At 41.9% G+C, this 19831-nt stretch overlaps 1 protein-coding gene across 1 annotated transcript; it reads left to right on the top strand.

Annotated features, from left to right (window-relative positions):
• The first annotated feature begins 631 nt into the window (after positions 1–631).
• Positions 632–19467, top strand: LOC125292086 (GRIP and coiled-coil domain-containing protein 2). The gene is made up of 23 exons (XM_048239230.1): positions 632–799; positions 1281–1340; positions 5385–5469; positions 5552–5619; positions 5737–5841; positions 5984–8386; positions 8535–8595; positions 9205–9305; positions 9564–9662; positions 10124–10243; positions 10631–10795; positions 11062–11166; positions 11501–11663; positions 11849–11949; positions 12088–12165; positions 12284–12421; positions 14253–14374; positions 14501–14677; positions 14850–15064; positions 17202–17396; positions 17586–17725; positions 18090–18291; positions 18505–19467. The coding sequence occupies exons 1-23, from the start codon at positions 794–796 to the stop codon at positions 18576–18578; spliced, it is 4983 nt and encodes a 1660-aa protein (XP_048095187.1). The 5' UTR covers positions 632–793; the 3' UTR covers positions 18579–19467.
• Positions 19468–19831: the final 364 nt, after the last annotated feature.

Raw genomic sequence — 19831 nt, forward strand, 5'->3', positions numbered from 1 at the left:
AAAAACTCTTTGGTGTTGCTTTAATGCTCCAGGGTGGCTGGGCTTTGTGAATGTGGACAGGTGGGTAGAGCATGGGGAGCAGGAGAGGCCTTACCTCATTGTGGACAACCTAGAAATATCTATAGGCTAGGCCTAGGCTACTGTCAAGCAACATCTACTGTCATTCAACTGTCCGGATGCCCTTCAGCTGACCTACATAATTACACCATTACATTATTATCATTAGCCTACCACTGTTATGATGTATTACAATATCTCATTGTATAATAATGACATAATAAAATAAATATGTTTACATACAGATTAAACTGTATTCAAGCTTGTGTGTGTGTGTGTGTGTGTGTTTGCTCTGCTTCTATGAAAGCATAAAATAGAACTGGACTGACTGAAGCTCTAGCAATGTCCAAGTAAAGATAGGCTAATGTTGTTTAAAGAATCATTAAAATTTAAACAAATGTTTGAAAGAATACCACTAACTATACTAGGCTATGTCTGTAATGTAAAAATGTATCAGTCCACTGACTGAATCTAGGCTAATCTATTGTTTGCATTTAGTGGGAGATAGAGACAGTAGCCTAGGCCTATAAGAAACATGTCGAAGGCATAGTAGTACGTCAAGACGCTCCCTCATGACGTGCATGTTGACGAAGACGGAAGAGGATATCCCATCCTGCAGATTGCACGTCAACAGTAGCTGTAGTGTAGAGAGATGCCTCGTTAAGTTAGGTACATTCTTCGTGGAAGTCTACATTTTGCCTGAAAGACCTAGCAATATCTTACATATTTGGACAAAATGGAGGTAAGTTCAGGTCACGGATCAGTATTCAGACAGTCAGCACTTCGCGGCTCACCAACATAAACAAACTATGGAACCCTAGCATGCTATGCTAGCTAAATATGACAGCTAAGTTAATTTAGCGTTGTTAAATCGAAGATGTGCACGTAAAGCAAATTATTGGCAAAATTCTACCGGATGGTATTGAAATGTATTAATGTTTATTCAGGTTTTTTGTTCTAACTGGTTTCTAGACAGATTCAGCTTGGTATCAAACTGGAAAATCAGCTGTCAGTCTATAGTGTTTTACAACCTGTATAACTTGTCAAGCGAGCTGTTAAGGCTACGTGCTTTGAGGGCATAACGTCAGGATTGTAGGCTACTGTCTTTTTTAAGATAACTTCCTTGCATCATTGCATTTAGCCAAATCAAAGCCGTAGACTACACTGGATCGTCGGTCTCTGTTTATCAATTAAAAGCAAAAATCTGCCCTGTTTTGTTACAGCAAGAGCCGAATCCAGAGTCTATAACTTCTCCCTCTGGTCAAGGGCCTGGAAAGTCGAAGGTTAGTAGAATTGCCCTATAATAGCCTACTCCTTACTCCTACTCTAAGGGTACATACTTGATTGGGTCAAGTTACTTCCACTTCACCCAACATTCACCTCCACCACCACCCATGTGAAAAGAGAACTTATTAATGGAACATTCCATGTGGAATCTGACAGAATTCAGGAATGTGGTTGCTGTTGCTGCAGATATCAGAATCTGTGCAAGTGCAAAACAAGTGATATTGAGGCTATTGTAAAGATTTGCTTCTTGTACCAACATGGCATCAATCAGTATTTTGTCTTGAAATACAATATGTTATGAATGTTTTACCAATATTTTAGGTCTCACAGATTATCCACACTAGATAGATAGATAGATAGATAGATAGATAGATACTTTATTGATCCTCAAGGGGAAATTCAAGTAGCTAGCTACCCCATATGCAATTTTAGTCCTTTGAAAAACGCTAGTTTAATCCTGCAGATAATGCTGTATTTACATGTAACTAAAAATAATGATTGATACCGAATGAGTAAAAATAACAACTTTTTAATACCCTCATTGTTACCCACATGCCATACAAACTTTTAGGGCTCTATCTTGCACTCCAGCGCAATTTACTTTGTATACTCGCACTTTCGTCTTTCCTATTTTGCAGTCAACGCATATTGGAATTTTCCCTCCACAGGTACAGTACATGTAATGCACAGGCGTTTCAGCGAAAAGGGGGGGTTCGGCAAAATGGTCCCTGTTGATATTTTGCAGTTTCAGAAAACAATTCCGCCACAGACCAGGAACCTCCTGGTCTAAAGTCAGTGGCGCAAATTCAGATGCTATTTTTAAGGGCGCATGCATGGCCACAGGCCTGCAGGAATGAATGCTATGCACACCGATCTACAGACACCCTGTGCACAGATGGAAACATTCAAAGCCTTGATAATATTTGTCCGTTTCCCGGTTTTGTTCGTGCATTGTCAACTAAAAATTTAGTAGCCTATATAGTATAGTATAGTATAGTATATAGTATGTTATATATATAACAAATCCCTTGCTCAACGGCCCTTCAGCTGTGTCCTACTGGTCGGGGTTCGAACATGCAACCCTCCGGTTACAAGTCCGAAGCGCTAACCAGTAGGCCACGGCTGCCCTATATATATATATATATATATATATCTACATGCAATATCTTTACAACAACAACGCCTAATTACGACCTATTAATTTGGACAACTTTATACAGCCCTATAAAGGCTAAAATTACCTTTAGTTTTGTTCCAATTTACCGTTGTGTATGGCTTTACAGTAAACATTGTGTGCGCTTTAACACCAGCCTATAATCATTATTCCAGCTGCACTAAGGTTTTGAGAAGCACCACAATTTTGCCTACCTTGTACCCATCTGAAATAACTCCAAGCTTTGCTATGTTCCCTTTATCCTTTCGTTGTTTTCAAAAAACGTTTTATATCCATGATGGCCTTGAAGTCTTGAGTTTGTGAATTAGCTTAAATCAGCTTATGTGCTGTTAACCAGCAACTATTCACCCCTTGCAGACACGTGACTTAAGTGACTCACGTGACACAAAGAAAACAAACCAAAATACATCTATGCAAGAACAATAAGCCAACAGTCGTGGAAGGGCATTACTACGGTTAAATCTCACTATAATCTCCTAGCTGTGCGATATGTCCCATTACAACCCATTGATTTGATTCGTGTTCTTGCCATCCACTAGGCTATTTTGCTGTGGCGCGAACAAAACGTGACGTCACTTGCAAGGGGTGAATAGATAGTAAAAGAAAGCAGCAAGTAGCCTTGGCTACAATTTCTGTAGTTGCTGCATCCATTCATTGTTATTCTCTCTCCTGCTCAAACAAAAGTTGTGCGTGCATTAAGTTGATGATAACATGTTTCTTTACATAAAATATTGTGAATAGCCTACTGTCATGCAGTAAATGGGATACTGTGCAGAGTTGGAAAGTTAGGTCAACTTGGAAACTGTTTCTCGTTGTTGAGTTGCCTGATTGTAAGGTACAGCCGTAGCTTACACCTGCAGGAGCGCTTGCTTGGGCGTCTGTGTTGTGCAATGCACTTTGCTCGTCTTATCTATATGACGCAGTTTCCATTTCTCCAAACCATACATAATTACAAGGACAACTATTGCTACATGAGGGAAATCAGTGTGGTGTCCGATGTGAAAAAATAGGTATAAATCTAGTGTACACATTTCCACGAATCACGGATGTGTTGATGACATAAATTAGGAAATATTAGAGGACTTAATGAGACGTGATGTTGAACTGCATGCCGATGCCATTTAACCCAAATGCCCCAGCAGCAGCACGAGAGAGGAGAGCTTATCTGACAGAAGATCTGCATTGTTTATAGTGAGATAATGTTAGATTACATTGCAAAAATATCACCATGCATTCGTAACCTCGTGATTCAGTGAGAGTGATCCCAAAACATCGGAAAGTGACATTTCTGTCTTACATTTTGTCAAGAGGAAAAATCAATAGCAAACTGTTCCCAACTGACTATAGCGCTGTGAACCATTCCTGGCTCCATACAACAAATCCGCCATCATAATAGCAATCCGCTATGGAACAAGCGTGCCTGTTGTTAAAGGGAATGTGAGATGACGCTCTGATTAGTTTATTGCACGTTACACCCAAACCACACCCATGAGTAATGTAGCTACTACAGACCACCCCATTTTAGATTATCCCGCCGGTAAAATAGCATCAGCGCCCAAGATCCGCCCACAAAGCGACTTGCGCAAAGTCAATTGCGCTGGAGTGGAAGATTGACCCACTAAGGGCTCTTTCATACTGAGAACATTATATTTTACCTGCCTTGGATTTGGGACCCATTCATGATATTGACTAGCCTCACTAACACCAGACCTATTCTCAAATGAAAATTGGTCTGGATTTCCTTGCTTCGCCTCTGATTTCCAAGGGGCATAAGCAGTGGTGAAATTAAACTTAAATGAGTAAATTAAACTCTTACCGAATCCTTTCCAAAGTAAGTTGTAAACGAAGGTGTTACGCATAGTTGTTTATTCAGTTTCAAAGAACATACATGTCTGTCGTTTCAAACTGAAGCCATGAGCGCAGCTTCTGGCATTGCCAACCATCCTCCTCTGTCTGTCATTGTATAAAGCACACCCTATACTGGATACAGTGGTGGTCAAAAGTGTTGGCACCCATGCTAAAGTTGACTAAAAAGAGGAATATAAAATCATCTTTTGGAAATTGATCTTAATGTCTTCAGTAAAAAAATGAGGATATATCATAAATAAATAAATAAATGTTCTTCCTTAAAATACAGGGGTCATAAATATTGGCAGGCAGATTTTTATTTTTAAAGGCCAGTTATTTCATTGATCCAGGATACTATGCATCCTGATAAAGTTCCCTTGGCCTTTGGGATTAAAAGAGCCCCACATCATTACATACCCTTCACCATACCTAGAGATTGGCATGGTGTTATTTCAGTTAGCCTATTAGCTGGTTTGATTTGCATTGAGCTCAATGAGCTAAAAATAAAAATCTGCCTGCCTCTATGGGAATTTAACATACAGTAGGGGTGACAATACTTATGACCCCTGTATTTTAAGGAAGAACATTTATTTATTTATGATACATTATTCATTCACAAAGAAAATTGGTGTCCTTAAAGGTTGGATATGTTCTCATTTTTCTTTACTTAATGCATGAAGATCAATTTCTAAAAGATGATTTTATATTCCTATTTTTAGTCAACTTAAGCATGGGTGCCAACACTTTTGACCATCGATGTAAGTGGTTGTGATTGGTTCCTAAGTTTTGTGTGATTTTGGAAATCGCTGAGAATTGAAGAATTGCCAGACGGACCTGTAGAGCAAATTAATGCTAGAAATGTACAAGGTTTGAACAGAATCTGAGTGAAGCCACAACCTTATTTGATGTGACACGGAATGATCATAATCCGTTATTGTTTTGTTGTTAAGATTAACAGTGAACATTCATAATCTTCAGTTACATTTGTTGTAACTTATTTTGTTGTATTTTTTATCAGCTGGACACACTGTCAAAAGAAGACTTAATCAAGTATGCAAAAAAACAAATAGCTTTAATGCAGAGGATGAAATCAAAATGCTCAGGTAAATGAAAACTCTCTTTACTGGTTGGTGTGTTATAAAGTGAAGCATTAAAGTAATTCAGTGTCACGTTTTTCGTTTTAAGATTTGGAAAAAGAAGTTGACACACTCAAAGCCCAGAAGAATAGTGATTCAGATGATTCTATTATCAAGGTATGTCAGACCAATCCACTCTAACCATATATTTATATACTCTTGTACATCACATAGGTCATTAGGTTGTGATTTCGAAGTTTGATTAGTAAGTAAACAATGCATGTGTGTAAACAGGAATTGACAGAGAGGATGGATATGGTTCTTCTGGAGAAAGCAGAAACACAGCAGAGCCTGGTCCTTCTTCGCAAAGAAAAGGAAAGTGTTAAAAAGCAGGCACAGGTAAAGAAAAAGTCTCATACCTTCCATTTTGGAAAGCAGCACAGACTGAATGCAGTTACAAAGTGGCAAATTATTTGTCATTTTGTGAAGATGACATACTGTATACTATGTCAGATTTTTTTAATGGTATTTATATTTACAGGATTATGTTGAGGCAATGGCAAAACTTCAAGAAAAGCTGGATCAAGCACAGAATGAGCACTCAACAAAACTTGATGCTCTACAAAAAGTAATTGAAACAGCAGAAGCTAAACACAGAGAAGACCTTGAAAAAGTTCAACAGCTCATGAAGGACAAAAGACAAGATGAACAGAAAAATGAAAAACATAAACAAGAGGAAATTGACAAATTGAAGACCAATCTAGAAGAAATTCACAAAAGCTATGAGGATAAGATAACTGGCTTTCAGAAGGAGCTAGAGGTAGAGAAGAAAAAGAGGCTTGCTGAGACTGAAAGGCTCCGAGAGGATCACTTAAAGGCACTCTCAGAGTCCCACCGTGAACTGGAAGACCTCCAGGGGCAGTTGGCAAACGTTTGCCAGCTACATGAAGAAGAGGTCAGAGACTTGATGTTGCAGCTGGAGGAGAATGCAGCAGACTTTGAGATGGAAAGAGAGCGACTCTTATCTCTCCAGGATGAGCTTTCAGAGCAGCTTGCAATGAAGGAAAATTATCTGCAAGATGTGCAGGAGGAGGAGGAGGACCCTAACAGACATGGGGCACTTAAAGATCCATTAGTCTGTAAAATGTTGAATTTCTCAGGTGCAGATGACCAGAATGATGAGGTGAGTCAACTGAAGACAAACTTAGAAGACTTGCAGGCCCAGAACACCTTGTTTCAAGATGAACTCACATACCTACGTAATGTGAAAATAGAGCTGGAATCTGATCTAAATCACATGAGACAGGAATTCCAACTGGAGAAAGAAGAACTTGAGTTCAAGATTGATGAACTTCAAATGACCAAAGATGATGGTGCAAAAACTTTAGAGAAAAATATGGAAAACCTTCACATCACTAATGAGGGAGGTGATATGACAATTGATCAGCAGGAACAAGAGGTTCAAGACTTGAAAGAACTTCACAAGACTGAATTACATGCACTTGAAAAAAAGCTGCTCTCACAAAACAAAATGGATAAAGAGACACTGGCCCAAGAAATGCAGGCGCTAAGAAACAGGTGCGAGCAACTGTCTGTTGAGAAGAATTGTGCCATTGAAGAGTGCAAGCACACCCAGGAAATTCTGACGAGTTTTGAGTTAGAGCTAGGAGAAAAAACAGGTGACTTTTTAAAGCAGTATGATGCCATGAAGGAGCAAAGTGCATCTACTGTTCAGGATTTACAAGAGAAACTGAGGGTGACATGCAGTGAACGAGACAGCTTACTGGAGCAAGTTGGGAGCCTTCAACTTACAGTAAAGTCATTGGAGGACCTCAAGATCTCCTCAGATGCTTTGCAAAAGCAAAATGAAGAAGTTCTGTACCAGCTTCACCAAAAAGAGACTGCTGTGGTGGAGCTGAAAGAGATACTGGATGTGGCATCATCAGACAAAAACAATCTTCAACAGTGTTTAGAGACCGCACAGGCAGAATTGGCTAAACTTAGAGAAGACTATGATTTGGAGAGATCAGAGAAATCAGTGGTCTCTTACAGTTTTGAAAGCATATCCAAGGAAAAGGAAGGGATGCAGTGTAGGCTAGATGGACTATCATCAGCTCTTGAAAGTGCCTTAACTGAAAAGGAGAGCATTGGCACACTAGTGACAGATTTGAAGAGCAAACTCTCTCTGGCCATCTCCGAGAAGGATGAGCAGCGTAGCCATCTTGAAGCGGCTCTGGAGGAGCTTGCTGCTCTTCAGGAAAAAGGAAAGCAGTCCCAAGATCTTATCAACAACCTGAAATCAGAATCCATTAGCATATCGAATGAAGAAAGGGATAAACTTCAAAAGAGCCTTCAGATTATGTCAGATGAGCAGGAAGCACTAAAAATGGACAAGAATGCCATTGAAACAAAGCTCTCTGAATCTTATGGTCATATCATGAACTTACTTGAACAAAATAACTGGGATGTATGCACAGATGACAAGGATCTTGCTGGTATTTTAGATGCTGTCATAGCAATGGCACAACAGGAAAAACTTGATCTGACCGACAGGGTAGCAGAACTGACAGAAGAGATGGAGAGATTTAAGCAACAGAGCGCCCACACTCAGGTTGAACTCCAGGCTCACGTAGAGGACCTCAGTCGTGAGAAGAGCTTATTAAAGGGCAATCTTGATGAGGTTGTGTCTGATGTAGAAGCCTTACAGAGAGATCTTTCTGAAATGAAGACTGTGAATGAAAAGATCAGAGTGGAAAACCAAGAGCTGCTTGCTCAAATTGCTGAAGCATCTGAGAAGTTGTCAGCCAGAGAACATGATGGAACGTCAGGGGGAAACGAGAAGAGCTTGGATAAAATCAATAATGAGAGAAAGGAGCTCCAGCAGCTGCTGACAGAGAAAGACTCCCTTCTGAAGCAGCTGAGAGAGGATATGGCTATTTTACAGGTTAGTGCTTCTGACAAAATTTCAAACGCTCAGTTGTGCATCATTACATCTGACTATTTTGTTAGTGCAGTTTCTTGAAAGAGCTTTTTAAAGACAAATCTCCTACAGTACATAGATACTCAGCCTCAGTTTCACCCTCTCTTTTCAGAAATCGACTCACAGTGATACCACCAGTGAAGAAAGCATGAAGGAGTACACTGAGAAAATAGGTTTGTATCTACAGAACGGCCTGTTTACATCTGGCATGTGTCATGTACAGTATCTTGGCTGATCCGATCACAACACTGGACCGCTCTAAGTATGTCAGTTCACACCTGGCATTACTGTACCACTTGTGATCGGATCTTACTTCCCCAATCATTTCTGTTTGCAAAGACCAATTGTGTCATTGTTATTAACAGGTGGGAGGCAGCAATCCTCTTTCCAGGCCTAGTCTGTGGTAAATTACAACAAAAACAATACATATAATATAATAATAATATATATATATTTTATTTTTAATAATGCCATTTGCACATGAGTGCATGAATGATTGCATACCTCCACTTACTGTATACAGAGGATGTCAGTTGAGTAGGTAGTCCCTCAGTGTGACCCTAGGAAACACTAGTGTTAAAAAGTGACCTTTGTGGTCTCCGAGTGTGGTCTGAGCAATTGGATCTCAATGTGTCCTCAAAGCATGTTGTGTACACACCTGCATTTTAATGCCATGTGTGAACAGGGCCCACGTGAATGAAATTCCGTCATAAATAATTGAATGATTAATGCATTTTTAAATGCTTTATATCACCTGTGGTCATTATTGTCCTTCCCTTTAGCAATACTGGAAAAGGAGAGCAAAGAAAAGGACGAGAGGATGAACAAAATCAAAGTGGTGGCTTTGAAGGCCAGAAAAGAACTGGATAATAGCAAAAAGGAGGTGAGACATCTGTTGTTTCGTGATAAACTTTTTATTGATTTCAAGAGCACAAGTTTGGGGCGTTGTTAGGCAAGACAGTTACAAACAGCGGATCTGGTGTGATTAAATTAAAAAAAATTCTCTGCCATATAAGGATATTTGTAGCAGTGAAATATTATATGTGTATGCATGTGCATATGCATAGAGTTGTTGACCTAAATTGTCACAGTTTTTGTAAACAGGTTTTACCCAAGCATACTGTTTCTTTGCTAATCCCAGGTTCTTGCATTGAAAGAAGAGGTGGTAGCTTTACAAGCAGAGCGGGACAGAGTTTCCAACTCCATGAAAGACATTATCCATGGGGCTGAAGACTGTAAGGTATTTATCAGCATCATGCAAATCAGTTTCAGGATAAAATCATCAAGTCAAATTCCTGAGCTACTTTATGCTGTGAAAGTAGTATAAATTATTGTCCATTAAGGTGTACAGCCAATCTGTGGTAGTCAGTTACACTAGCACTACTTGGTATTGGCCAATGTTCAGGTTAGTTCTGATTTATTAGCCAATAAAGATCAGATATTGGAATTCTTATTAGGAGATACGTAGATGTTGGATCCCTAATTATGAGGCTTAATGCGTTGTCTGTAGTAGAAGAAATATCGTATTCCAGCAACACCTATCAATGAAAGGAATCCATGCAAGCCACACTTTAGTTCTGCAGGTTGATGCTTATTCCGCTGCTATTAAACAAACATGTATTGGTTGCCTCATTTTTGCCTCTATTCACATCCAGTCATACTGTATGGATAACATGAATACTTCATGAATTTAATTTCCAGAACCTCATGATGGATTATGATAAGCAGACTGAGCTATTGGATAAGGAGCGAGAGAAGCTTGAGGGGGCGGAGAAACAAATTGGAGATTTGACCAAACGTCTGCAAACTGCCATGCAGCAGGTATTTCTTATAACTCGACCCACAGCTCTTGTTAAGAATAAACCGAGATGGAATAAGTACCTTTTTACTTTTGTTTTACACAAGCTATGAATTTATCTTCTTGACATTGGTTAACATAATGTTTCAGACAGTGGCACAGTAGTTCCTAATTTGAGTGTTTAATACAGGAACACTATTTACAGAGTGGAATCGATGTGTTGTGTTGAATATGCCACTATATGGCTGTTATTTGATCCAAGATCTCCCTAGATAAGGACGGTTGCTGAAACGCATGCTCTGGTCACAAGTCTTTTTGTTTTCAGATAGATTGTCATTTTGGTTTTCTATGGTGGCTTTTTTTCTTGTGCCTTGTGCTTGTCACCTAATCTCTCCCTTTCGCTCCTTCAGCATGAGCAGTTTGAGTCGGAGAGAGAGGACTTGAAGGCTCGATTGGAGACTCTGCAGACTAACGTCAGGCAGCTGGAGGCTCAAGCTTTAGAAATGCACAAAGTCAAATGTGCACTTGAAAAGGACCTGGAGGGAGAAAGGCTCTTAAAAGAACAAAAAGTCAAGGTACCACAATAACAGTGGGGCCAGAGGGGAGATGAGTGGGACAGTCTGTGACACTGAATGCATCTTCAATTTGTCCGTGAGGGCCTCTCAAAATATAAAGCTGCTGGTGGCCCTGCATCCACTTTGTGTGTTTGTTTATTTTTCTCGGTTTTCTGGTTACTGTGCTGAAAACTTTTAAGAGTACTCTATGTAATTCCAGAAATAACATTGAATCCAAAGTAGCTTTTAAGGATTAAATACAGTAAAACACTTTTCTTTTGCAACAGGAGCACGTGTCTGCTGTTAAGGAGGTGGAGGAGCTCCAGAGTCAGCTGCGTAGACAGAAGCAGCAGCTGCAGCAGACTGCACAGGAACTCGAGCAGCTTCGCAGGGCAAGTCCTGTTATCATAACACACACCTGCTAGTCTGTGTTGATGTTCATAATTTATATATACAAGGTGTGCATGAACGGAATAGTTTGCAGTTTGATGTTTGGCTTTTGCAAAATAATACATGAAGTGAAATGCGTTTGTTTAGGAATAAGCAAATGCTGCGGTGAAGCATCTTATGGATTCTTTCTTTATGGACTCCCCCCTTTAAGTGCACCTGTTTATGAATGCTAATAAATCAGTTCCTTTGTAGTACTTGCAGTACACAGTTCCAAATGGCTAAATCCACAAATTACAAAAAAACGTTTTGATAAACCTCCCTCTCTAATCACCACAGGATGCTCAGCAGAGCACTCTCCTGGACATGGAAATGGCCGACTATGAGCGCCTGGTTAAAGAGCTCAACAGTAAGATCACAGAGAAAGACACCAAGATTGAGGATCTGGGAAGGCAGCTACAGACCCAGAAAAAGAGAGAGGAAAGCCTGAGCGAGGAGATCGGTGAGGCAGCCTCAAATCTCAGAACTCAGCATTGATCATTTTTACTGAACAGTCTGTCATCACCTATGAAGTTTGCATTTGCCAAGAACACAGTGCAATCTGAATGGGTTATGTGACCTGGACATGAGATCAAAAGCTTTCTATAATGTGTCAGATGCATTTTACTCTGTTAATGGCTCCCCTAGAATCCCTGAAGTCCCAGGTAGACCAAGGGGAAGAGAAATCATCCAAGATGAAACAGCTGCTGGTGAAAACAAAAAAGGATTTGGCTGATGCCAAGAAAAATGTGAGTCGCTTGCTCTACTACGTAGCCCAAGCTCCCTCCACAGATCTCTCCACACCTCCATTCATGTGCTTATTATTAATGAGGTTTGATCTGTGTCACGGCCCAGTTGCACTGATGTTGATGTATGTATTGTTGCAGGAAGCTTCTCAGATGCTTTCCAATGCTGCTTTGAAGGGAGAACTGGAGGCACACCAACAACAACTGGAAGGCTATAAGGTAAAGTACAGACCACACTCCCACTTGGTTTTAGAGATTTCATCAAGACCGTTGAATCCTTCTGAACTATACAGGGACTATGGATGAGTGTTTTATGCATGCACCTGTCTGATTGCAGATTCAGTGCAGTGAGCTAACAGCTGAGCGTCACCGACTGCAGGGGCAGCTGAAGGCTTCGGCTGAGCAGCATCAGAGGACGTCAGGATCCTATCAGCTGAGACTGACCACCCTACAGGAGGAGTGCAGCACAGCTAAGGTAGTGAAGTCCAGTCCTCCCATCTGCCCTGGCCTCTCAGGTGCCTCCACAGAGTGTACAGTGGAATAAACTGTGTTTTATCTTTTCACATAACACATGCATTTGTGAGTGGTGGAGCATCAATATTTAGATATGTGTGATGTCTTTATTTTTTTTTAAATCTTTTTCCTTTTTTTTTTTAACCTTATTTCATATTTATATACGGCTGGATTAACAAACATTTTGCTACCTTGTAGGGGTGTACTAGAAATGACTACGCCTGACTTCAGCCATATTTCATATTGCAATACTTTTTCGGTTTTTCAAAAACACAATATATATCCTATACTGTAGCAGCCTAGCAGTACTGCTACACTTTAGTTGTTGCCGCTACCCATAAGAAACTGCCGCTATGCTTTCATGAGCCACCTACACTTTTGTTCTTGCACCGCATACTGCAAAAATAGGAGTTGTGGATATGCATTGTCTGCATATATTAGTTTGCATAGCCTACACTTTGTTTAGGGGTTATAGTTGTGCGCTGGGGTGTCATTGTAACTCCTGACTTCACCATGCTAGCTGGAGAAAAGTAAGCAAACTCTGTGGAGAGACATCTCAGTAGATAAATCTAATTTGTATAGCATTTTGTTGGCTTAGATTTTCTAAATGTTACTGAGAAATATGTTAACCTTTCTTGGTTCAGCTCCAGAGCTTAGATGGATCATTAGGATGCTCCAGGACTGAAAGTATCAGGGACAGAAACTTTTGGGTTTCGGCCCTTCCCTTTAACTTGTGAGCAACAGGGAGACTCAAGATACAGGTTCAGTCCGAGTAGTTGCAGCTTTATTTTAGTGGCCAACAGTTCATACTATAAGTCTGCTTCAGCAATTCTGTGTTAGTCACCAGTTTCCCTCTTCCAGCTCCTAGATTATAATCAGCTGTATTTTCTCTTTCTGTCTACCACTCACACTCTATGGACTGAGCTGTCATTAAGGAAGCCACACCACTTTTATAACAAGACACTATGAATGTTATTTTGTTGACTTGTGGTTTTGCTGCTCCTGTACCATGGAGGACCGATCTATTATGAGTTCTGTCCATCATTGGAAAAATGTTGCCGTTTTCCTCCCAGTGCCATAAGTGGCTGTGGCGTTTTGTATAGCAGATGTTTGGCTCATGGGTATGATGTCCCACCAGATCTCTCCATGAAATCTGTTTGGAACTGACCATTGGATGGACCTGTATGTTCTCTCACCCTCTTGAGTCGCATATCTCTGCTGTAAAACCCCCAGCAGGCTCGGTGGCCGCCGGCTCAACTCTCCGCCCCATTATGTGTGTGACACGCGAGTGCTCCCACTCTGAGTGCTCTGGCCTGCCTACCCCCATCTCCTCTCCACTCCACAGACCGAGCCCTGCACTCAAGAGTCCTGGTGCCTTCCAAATAGCTGTATAGATTTTCCATTCCAGTGGTCTGCAAGTCGGCACCATTGCTAAATGGCTTAAACAAAACTTAATTATAGAGTGACACTCCTGAGTGATTTCCCCCACAGGCCTAATGCCTGGTGATGAATAGTGCGCTTCAGCCCAGAGAAAAAGGGAAGAGCCTGCATCACTCCCACTGCTGGGACTGCTGCAATCATTTGTATTAATTAATTGTCTGAGGATTTGACAGTGAAAAAAAACCATAAAAATAAAACATAAAAACATGTACCAGAGGTAAGACAACCCACAAGAGATACATGTTTGCAGTTTCCTTGTTTTGTGTTTGGTCGTTATGATATTCATCCTGGAATAGTTCTGCTGGGGAATGGCAGTCTCATTTGCTGGTCCTCTGTGTGACTTGATCCCTCAGGCTGAACTGGCTGCAACCACATCAGAATTTGAGAGCTACAAAGTGCGTGTGCATAATGTTCTAAAGCAGCAGAAAAACAAGAGCTCGGCCCAAAATGACAGTGATGTCACTAAGCAGGAAAGGTCAGTCTTGTTACCTGTTGAGAATTTCTATGTGTGTGTGTGTGATTGTGTCACTTACAACATAATATATATATATTTTTTTTTTATTGTTTTGTACCTGTGTGTGTGTGTGTGTGTGCGCATTAGGGAGCACATGGAGAGCATGCTGGAGCAGCTGACGTCTCGGTTACAGGACACGCAGCACAACCTCCAGGCCAGCAGTGCAGAGCTGCAGCAGCTGCAGACGGAGCACGACACACTGCTGGAGCGCCACAACAAGATCCTGCAGGAGACCGTTGTCAAAGAGGCCGAACTCCGTGAGAGGTGTGTGTGTGAGAGAAAGAGAGATGCTACCTAGAGACGATGTCATTCATCCGATAAATGGGGATGTTTTTGGATAAGGAACCCCTGTTGTATAAATTGTATACGTTGATGACGTTACTGTTCCATCTTTAAGGTTCTGATGTGCTGAGGCCTTCTGTTGTGTGTCCGACAGGCTCTTGACACTGCAGTCTGAGAACATGGCTCTGAAAGCGGAGCATGCCCAGACGGTCAGTCAGCTGAGCTCGCAGGCCGACGTCCTTCGCAGCAGCTTCCGGGAGCAGTTGCGCCACGCGCAGGACGAGCATCGCGGCACGGTGGAGACGCTGCAGCAGCAGCTCGGCCGCCTGGAGAACCAGCTCTTCCAGCTGCAGAAGGAGTCCAGCGCCAGTAAGGGCCTCTCCGCCGCAGCCACAGTGGTCATATGGGTCACTCTGTCATTAGTCATATGGGCCACTCTGTCATTAGCCACCAAGAACACTCTCATGTGGAACACCTACATTACAACAGAGGTTGAATTGAAGCAATAAGCCCTCGAGTGGTTTATTGCTTTTCTAAAATGGTTACTACATTTATCTGGCAAGATTTCATAAAATAAAGACACAGCATTGAGAAATGTAACAATTTATTAATAGATAATCATTCTTCTGCCAAGAAATATACTGTATTTCCTCTATATGAATGGTTGCCAAGCAACGTCGACACGCAGCTACTATAACTTTTGTATGAAGTGGTAGTGCAGCACTATAGAGCGAAATGCGGTCAAGGTGTATGCTTGTGTTGGATTTTATAACATTGAACGTGATTCAGCCAATCATAATCAAGGACCGGAACTTTCCGTTTTAGTATTTAGAACTATCGTAACTAAGATACTGTAGCTTGTGCTGAACCAGAAACTGTAGCTTTTGTAGACCAGGTACACATCAATCAGTTCATCCTGTTACTCTGTTGTTGCTTAACCCAGCCCAACTCAAAAGGTACAGCACTCGCAGATTTCTCAGGCAGCTACAGTTTACCGAGAGTGCAATAGCTGTCTGAATGTTTAGTTTGTGTCTGCTCACCCAGCTGTCAGAAATACTGTACCCGTCATGGCGTTTGGATTGTGTTCGCTTTGTCACAGCTGCTGTAATGTGCCAAGTTCAAGTTAGCCTAATAATTCAGTAGACAGACAGGCCTGTGGAAAAGAGTTAAAGCGTGTTAACACTTTAATGAAGTATAGGTGTGTGTGTGTGTGTGTGTGTGTGTCTGTGTGTGTCTGTGTGTGTCTGTGGTAACTACCTTTGGTAGTACAATCTGGTGGCTGTAATATAGGGTCTTAATTTGTGAGATCAGGGTGGTGTTTGTGTTGGGATCCGTGTGAAGCTGAACTGCTGCTGGCGCCAACCTCGGGCTCCTTTATGTTGGCTGCTCAGGGCACAGCTGTGCAGGCGTGTGCTGGAGCGTCGAGCCCAGCTGCCGCGCTGCCTAATGATGCCCGATGCACAGCGTCTCAGCCCCCTTCATCGCTCCGCAGCCAGGTGCTCGTTCCAGCGCGGGAGGGAGCGGCTCCAGCCTGGCGCTCTCTCTCGTCTGTAGGGACAGCGGCATCAGGGCAGGATCACTGAGCTGGAGACGGGCATAGTATTTATGCACACGCAGGGGCCGCGTCCTTTAAAACAGCACCCCACACTGTGGCAGACACGCGGTAGCCCCTCTCAGAGCATCCATCAAATCAGGGTGCCCCTATTGACTGGCAGCTCTTGACAAACGATTTGTTCTCTTATGTCTTCATGCTTGTTTGTTTCTCCTACGTCAGCTGTCCAGCAAACAAGCAATATGCGGGAGTGTTAAATAGCTGCATTTGGGGCTGATAAATAGATGGCAGCGTGAGCTTATTTAGTCTCTGTGGAGAGTGTGCTGTTGGGGTTTTGGGCTGTGAATGACAGGCTATTGACTGGGCACCCCATGTGTGAAGGGCAATATTGGCAAGATGCAGCAGGTGTGAGAATTCCTCTTCCCACACTGCTCTCACTTAACACATCAGTCACAACATGTCCGCCTACCTTTGAATGGCTACCACACTGTTGAAAATGAGCTAGAGCTGGCACACAACTATACTTGCAAGACTTGCTTAGTCATTTCATCGTGTAAAACCAGAACTTAAATCCCGTTATGACTCATGTTGGTTGTTGCTAAATGATAATACATCAAATGAAATATTGTACAGTGTAATCTTGAGCATCCGATATGTCTTTTATGCCACCTACGCAATGAAGAAACACACTGTACCACAACACAATTTACACAGTAAAATCATAGTATGCTATGACTTCTGAGTTGCCCATGACTGCCCTCTGCTGGTACGTTAAAGTAAACCTCAATCTACAGGCTCAGCTATACTTTGCCTAAGAGAACCTAGAGCCAATGTTTCACTGAAATGACTTCTGTTGTGTTTGTTGAGCGATAACCCCTCCCTGCATGACAATCTCCTTAACGGCCAGTCTCCTTTTTTCTCTCTCTCTTTGTCTCTCTGTCTCCCTCCTGCCAGGCTCAACCCCCCTGCAGCAGGGTAAGAAATTGATGCAGGAGCGGAGGCCCACGGACCTGCCTCTGTTAGAGCTGCAGTCCATGGCGCGAGAGGAGGGAGAGGGCATGGAGACGACCGAGACTGAGTCCGTGTCCTCTGCAGGCACGCCGCTGCCCTCCCTGGAGCAACTCCTCTCCTCTCCAGATCCCAAACATGGTGAGACCCCCCCAAAAGTCAACTTTCACCTGAATGACTTTTGTCAGAGTGTCAACAGTGGTCTATATCATCTGGTCATTTGATTATGTCACTATAATAGGAACTTTTGTCTATTGTTATTTGGTTGAATTTGTTCACCTCTTGATATAAAACTGGCATGGAATGAACTGAGATGTGTGCTGTGTGTAGAGCCATTTGTGTGGCAGGTGGAGCCCACAAAAGAAGAGCTGACTCAAAAACTGAACACAGCTACGCGTAGCATGGAACACATGAATGGGCTGCTGCATGAAACAGAGGCTACAAACGCCATCCTCATGGAACAGATCACGGTAAACACACACAAACACACACTGCCTTTCTCAGTGGAAGAATAAGGGAACTACACCATGGTCATTATGAAACACTAATTAAATTGCAAAATATAAACGGATATCTATTATTGTATTATTGTGTAGATACTCTCAATCACTCCAATGCACAATTGTCTCCCTGAGACACACACATCAACACCAGACATTCTCCTGTCCAGTTATAATGCTGTCTGTTAAGGCTGGATCTACCGCCCTCCCACGCCCACCATGATCCATGCCTCCTCTCACTGACCCCTCACAGTGAGGCAGGGCTGAGTGATGGCTTGTCAGACTGCTGTTTCCACCCGCTCATGCCCCCCTCCCCTGCCTCTGCCCCCCACAGCTGCTGAAGAGCGAGGTGCGGCGACTGGAGAGGAACCATGAGCGGGAGAAGTCGGTGGCCAACCTGGAGTACCTGAAGAACGTGCTCCTGCAGTTCATCTTCCTGCACTCGGGCAGTGAGAGGCAGGCCCTGCTGCCCGTCATCCACACCATGCTGCAGCTCAGCCCTGAGGAGAAGAGCAAGCTAGCCGCCATCGCTCAGGGTACCACCACATCTCTGCTCACTCACATCCAAACGCCAATAAAGAAATTGGGCATCTTTGCAGAAGCATGACAGTCACTGCCGTTGTGATTGAATCTATTTCCCTGTGTAAATTTGCAAAGATACTGTATGTCAGTGTACCAGTATGTTCATCTGTTTGTTTAGTATCTTTTTGTGTTCATATAAAAATGTAAATGCTATCTGTTGTCATCAGGTGAAGAGGAAGCAGACCGGTCCCGAGGCTCTGGGTGGTCCTCCTACCTGCACAGCTGGTCTGGGATCCGATGAGAGTTGCAGCCGCCGCGGGCTCCTCTTACTGTGACCTCACCTCAGCTCGCCATCATCTTTTAAATAACTCAAAGTACAACCCATATGCCTTTTCCACAAAAATAGATCTGTTTTTATATTTTGATAAAGATTCCTTTATTGCAGTTCTACATTATTTATAAATGACTTGAATATTAGCTAGACCTTCATATAAGCTGATGGGCTCGTTATTACCCATTACTTATAGCTGACACTGTTATCCATGTTTCTTGTTTTTCCAATGTATAGCATACTGTATGTTCCTTCACTTAAATATTTTGCATCTGTGAGTCAAAAAACTGTTTCTGAAACATTCACATTCCTTACCCTTTGTTGATTTTAACACTTTAACTGTAATTGATCTCAAAAGGGATAATATACTTTTTACAGGTATGGCTATTATTGTTGCACACTGTAGAATATCAAGGATATTGTGGAACTATACTGCACATTATTTTCAGTTTTCAATTTGTTTAATTTCAATATAATGATTCATATCAAGGTATCTTTATTAACTGAAATAATACATATGTTCAGACACTCAACAGAGGCTCATGAGATTATACTGAAATAAATGACCCACTGTCAAACATAACATGAGGGGGACCAAATGGAATTAAATGGGTGTTACTGCTATGATTTTCCACCTTGTATGGAAAGCTAATGGAGAGCTTAAGCTAAGGAGAAATTATTGACAAATGAATGAAATATCTTAACTGAATGTATTGCATTTTATAATATTATTGTACATAATGAGTATTGATCAGTCATGCAAGGAATATATTTAACATTTTGCTCTTGATAAATATCCGTTCAACTCGGTCAGTAGCCTGATGATGGTCTCCTCAAAAAGGGTATGAACCCGTAACCTCCCCCCTTATAGAAAGGTTTAGAGATTTACTCGGAAATGTGCAATTTGACCACACTGATTCATTACATGCTTCAACTGCGAGTAATAAAATTGCTGTTTCGAAATAAATCTGTCCATTCATTGGTGAACTGAACCAGTCCGTCTTTGACTCTTTGGTGAATGGGACATAGAATGATGCAATTAGGATTTGTGTTCTCTATTTTGGAGGAAAGACTTTATTCATCGAAGTAGAACAGTGACATATTTTTTTAAAAGAGCCTGAACTGGCTGCTACTTTGTGTTCACTTCAGCCTACTATTGTCTTTCTCTTTTGACATAGTTTGCCAAATCCATCGCAGTCTGAATCCACCTCGCAGACAGTAAC

The sequence above is a fragment of the Alosa alosa genome, chromosome 3 (genome assembly GCF_017589495.1).
Source record: "Alosa alosa isolate M-15738 ecotype Scorff River chromosome 3, AALO_Geno_1.1, whole genome shotgun sequence".
In the NCBI taxonomy this organism is placed as follows: domain Eukaryota; kingdom Metazoa; phylum Chordata; class Actinopteri; order Clupeiformes; family Clupeidae; genus Alosa; species Alosa alosa.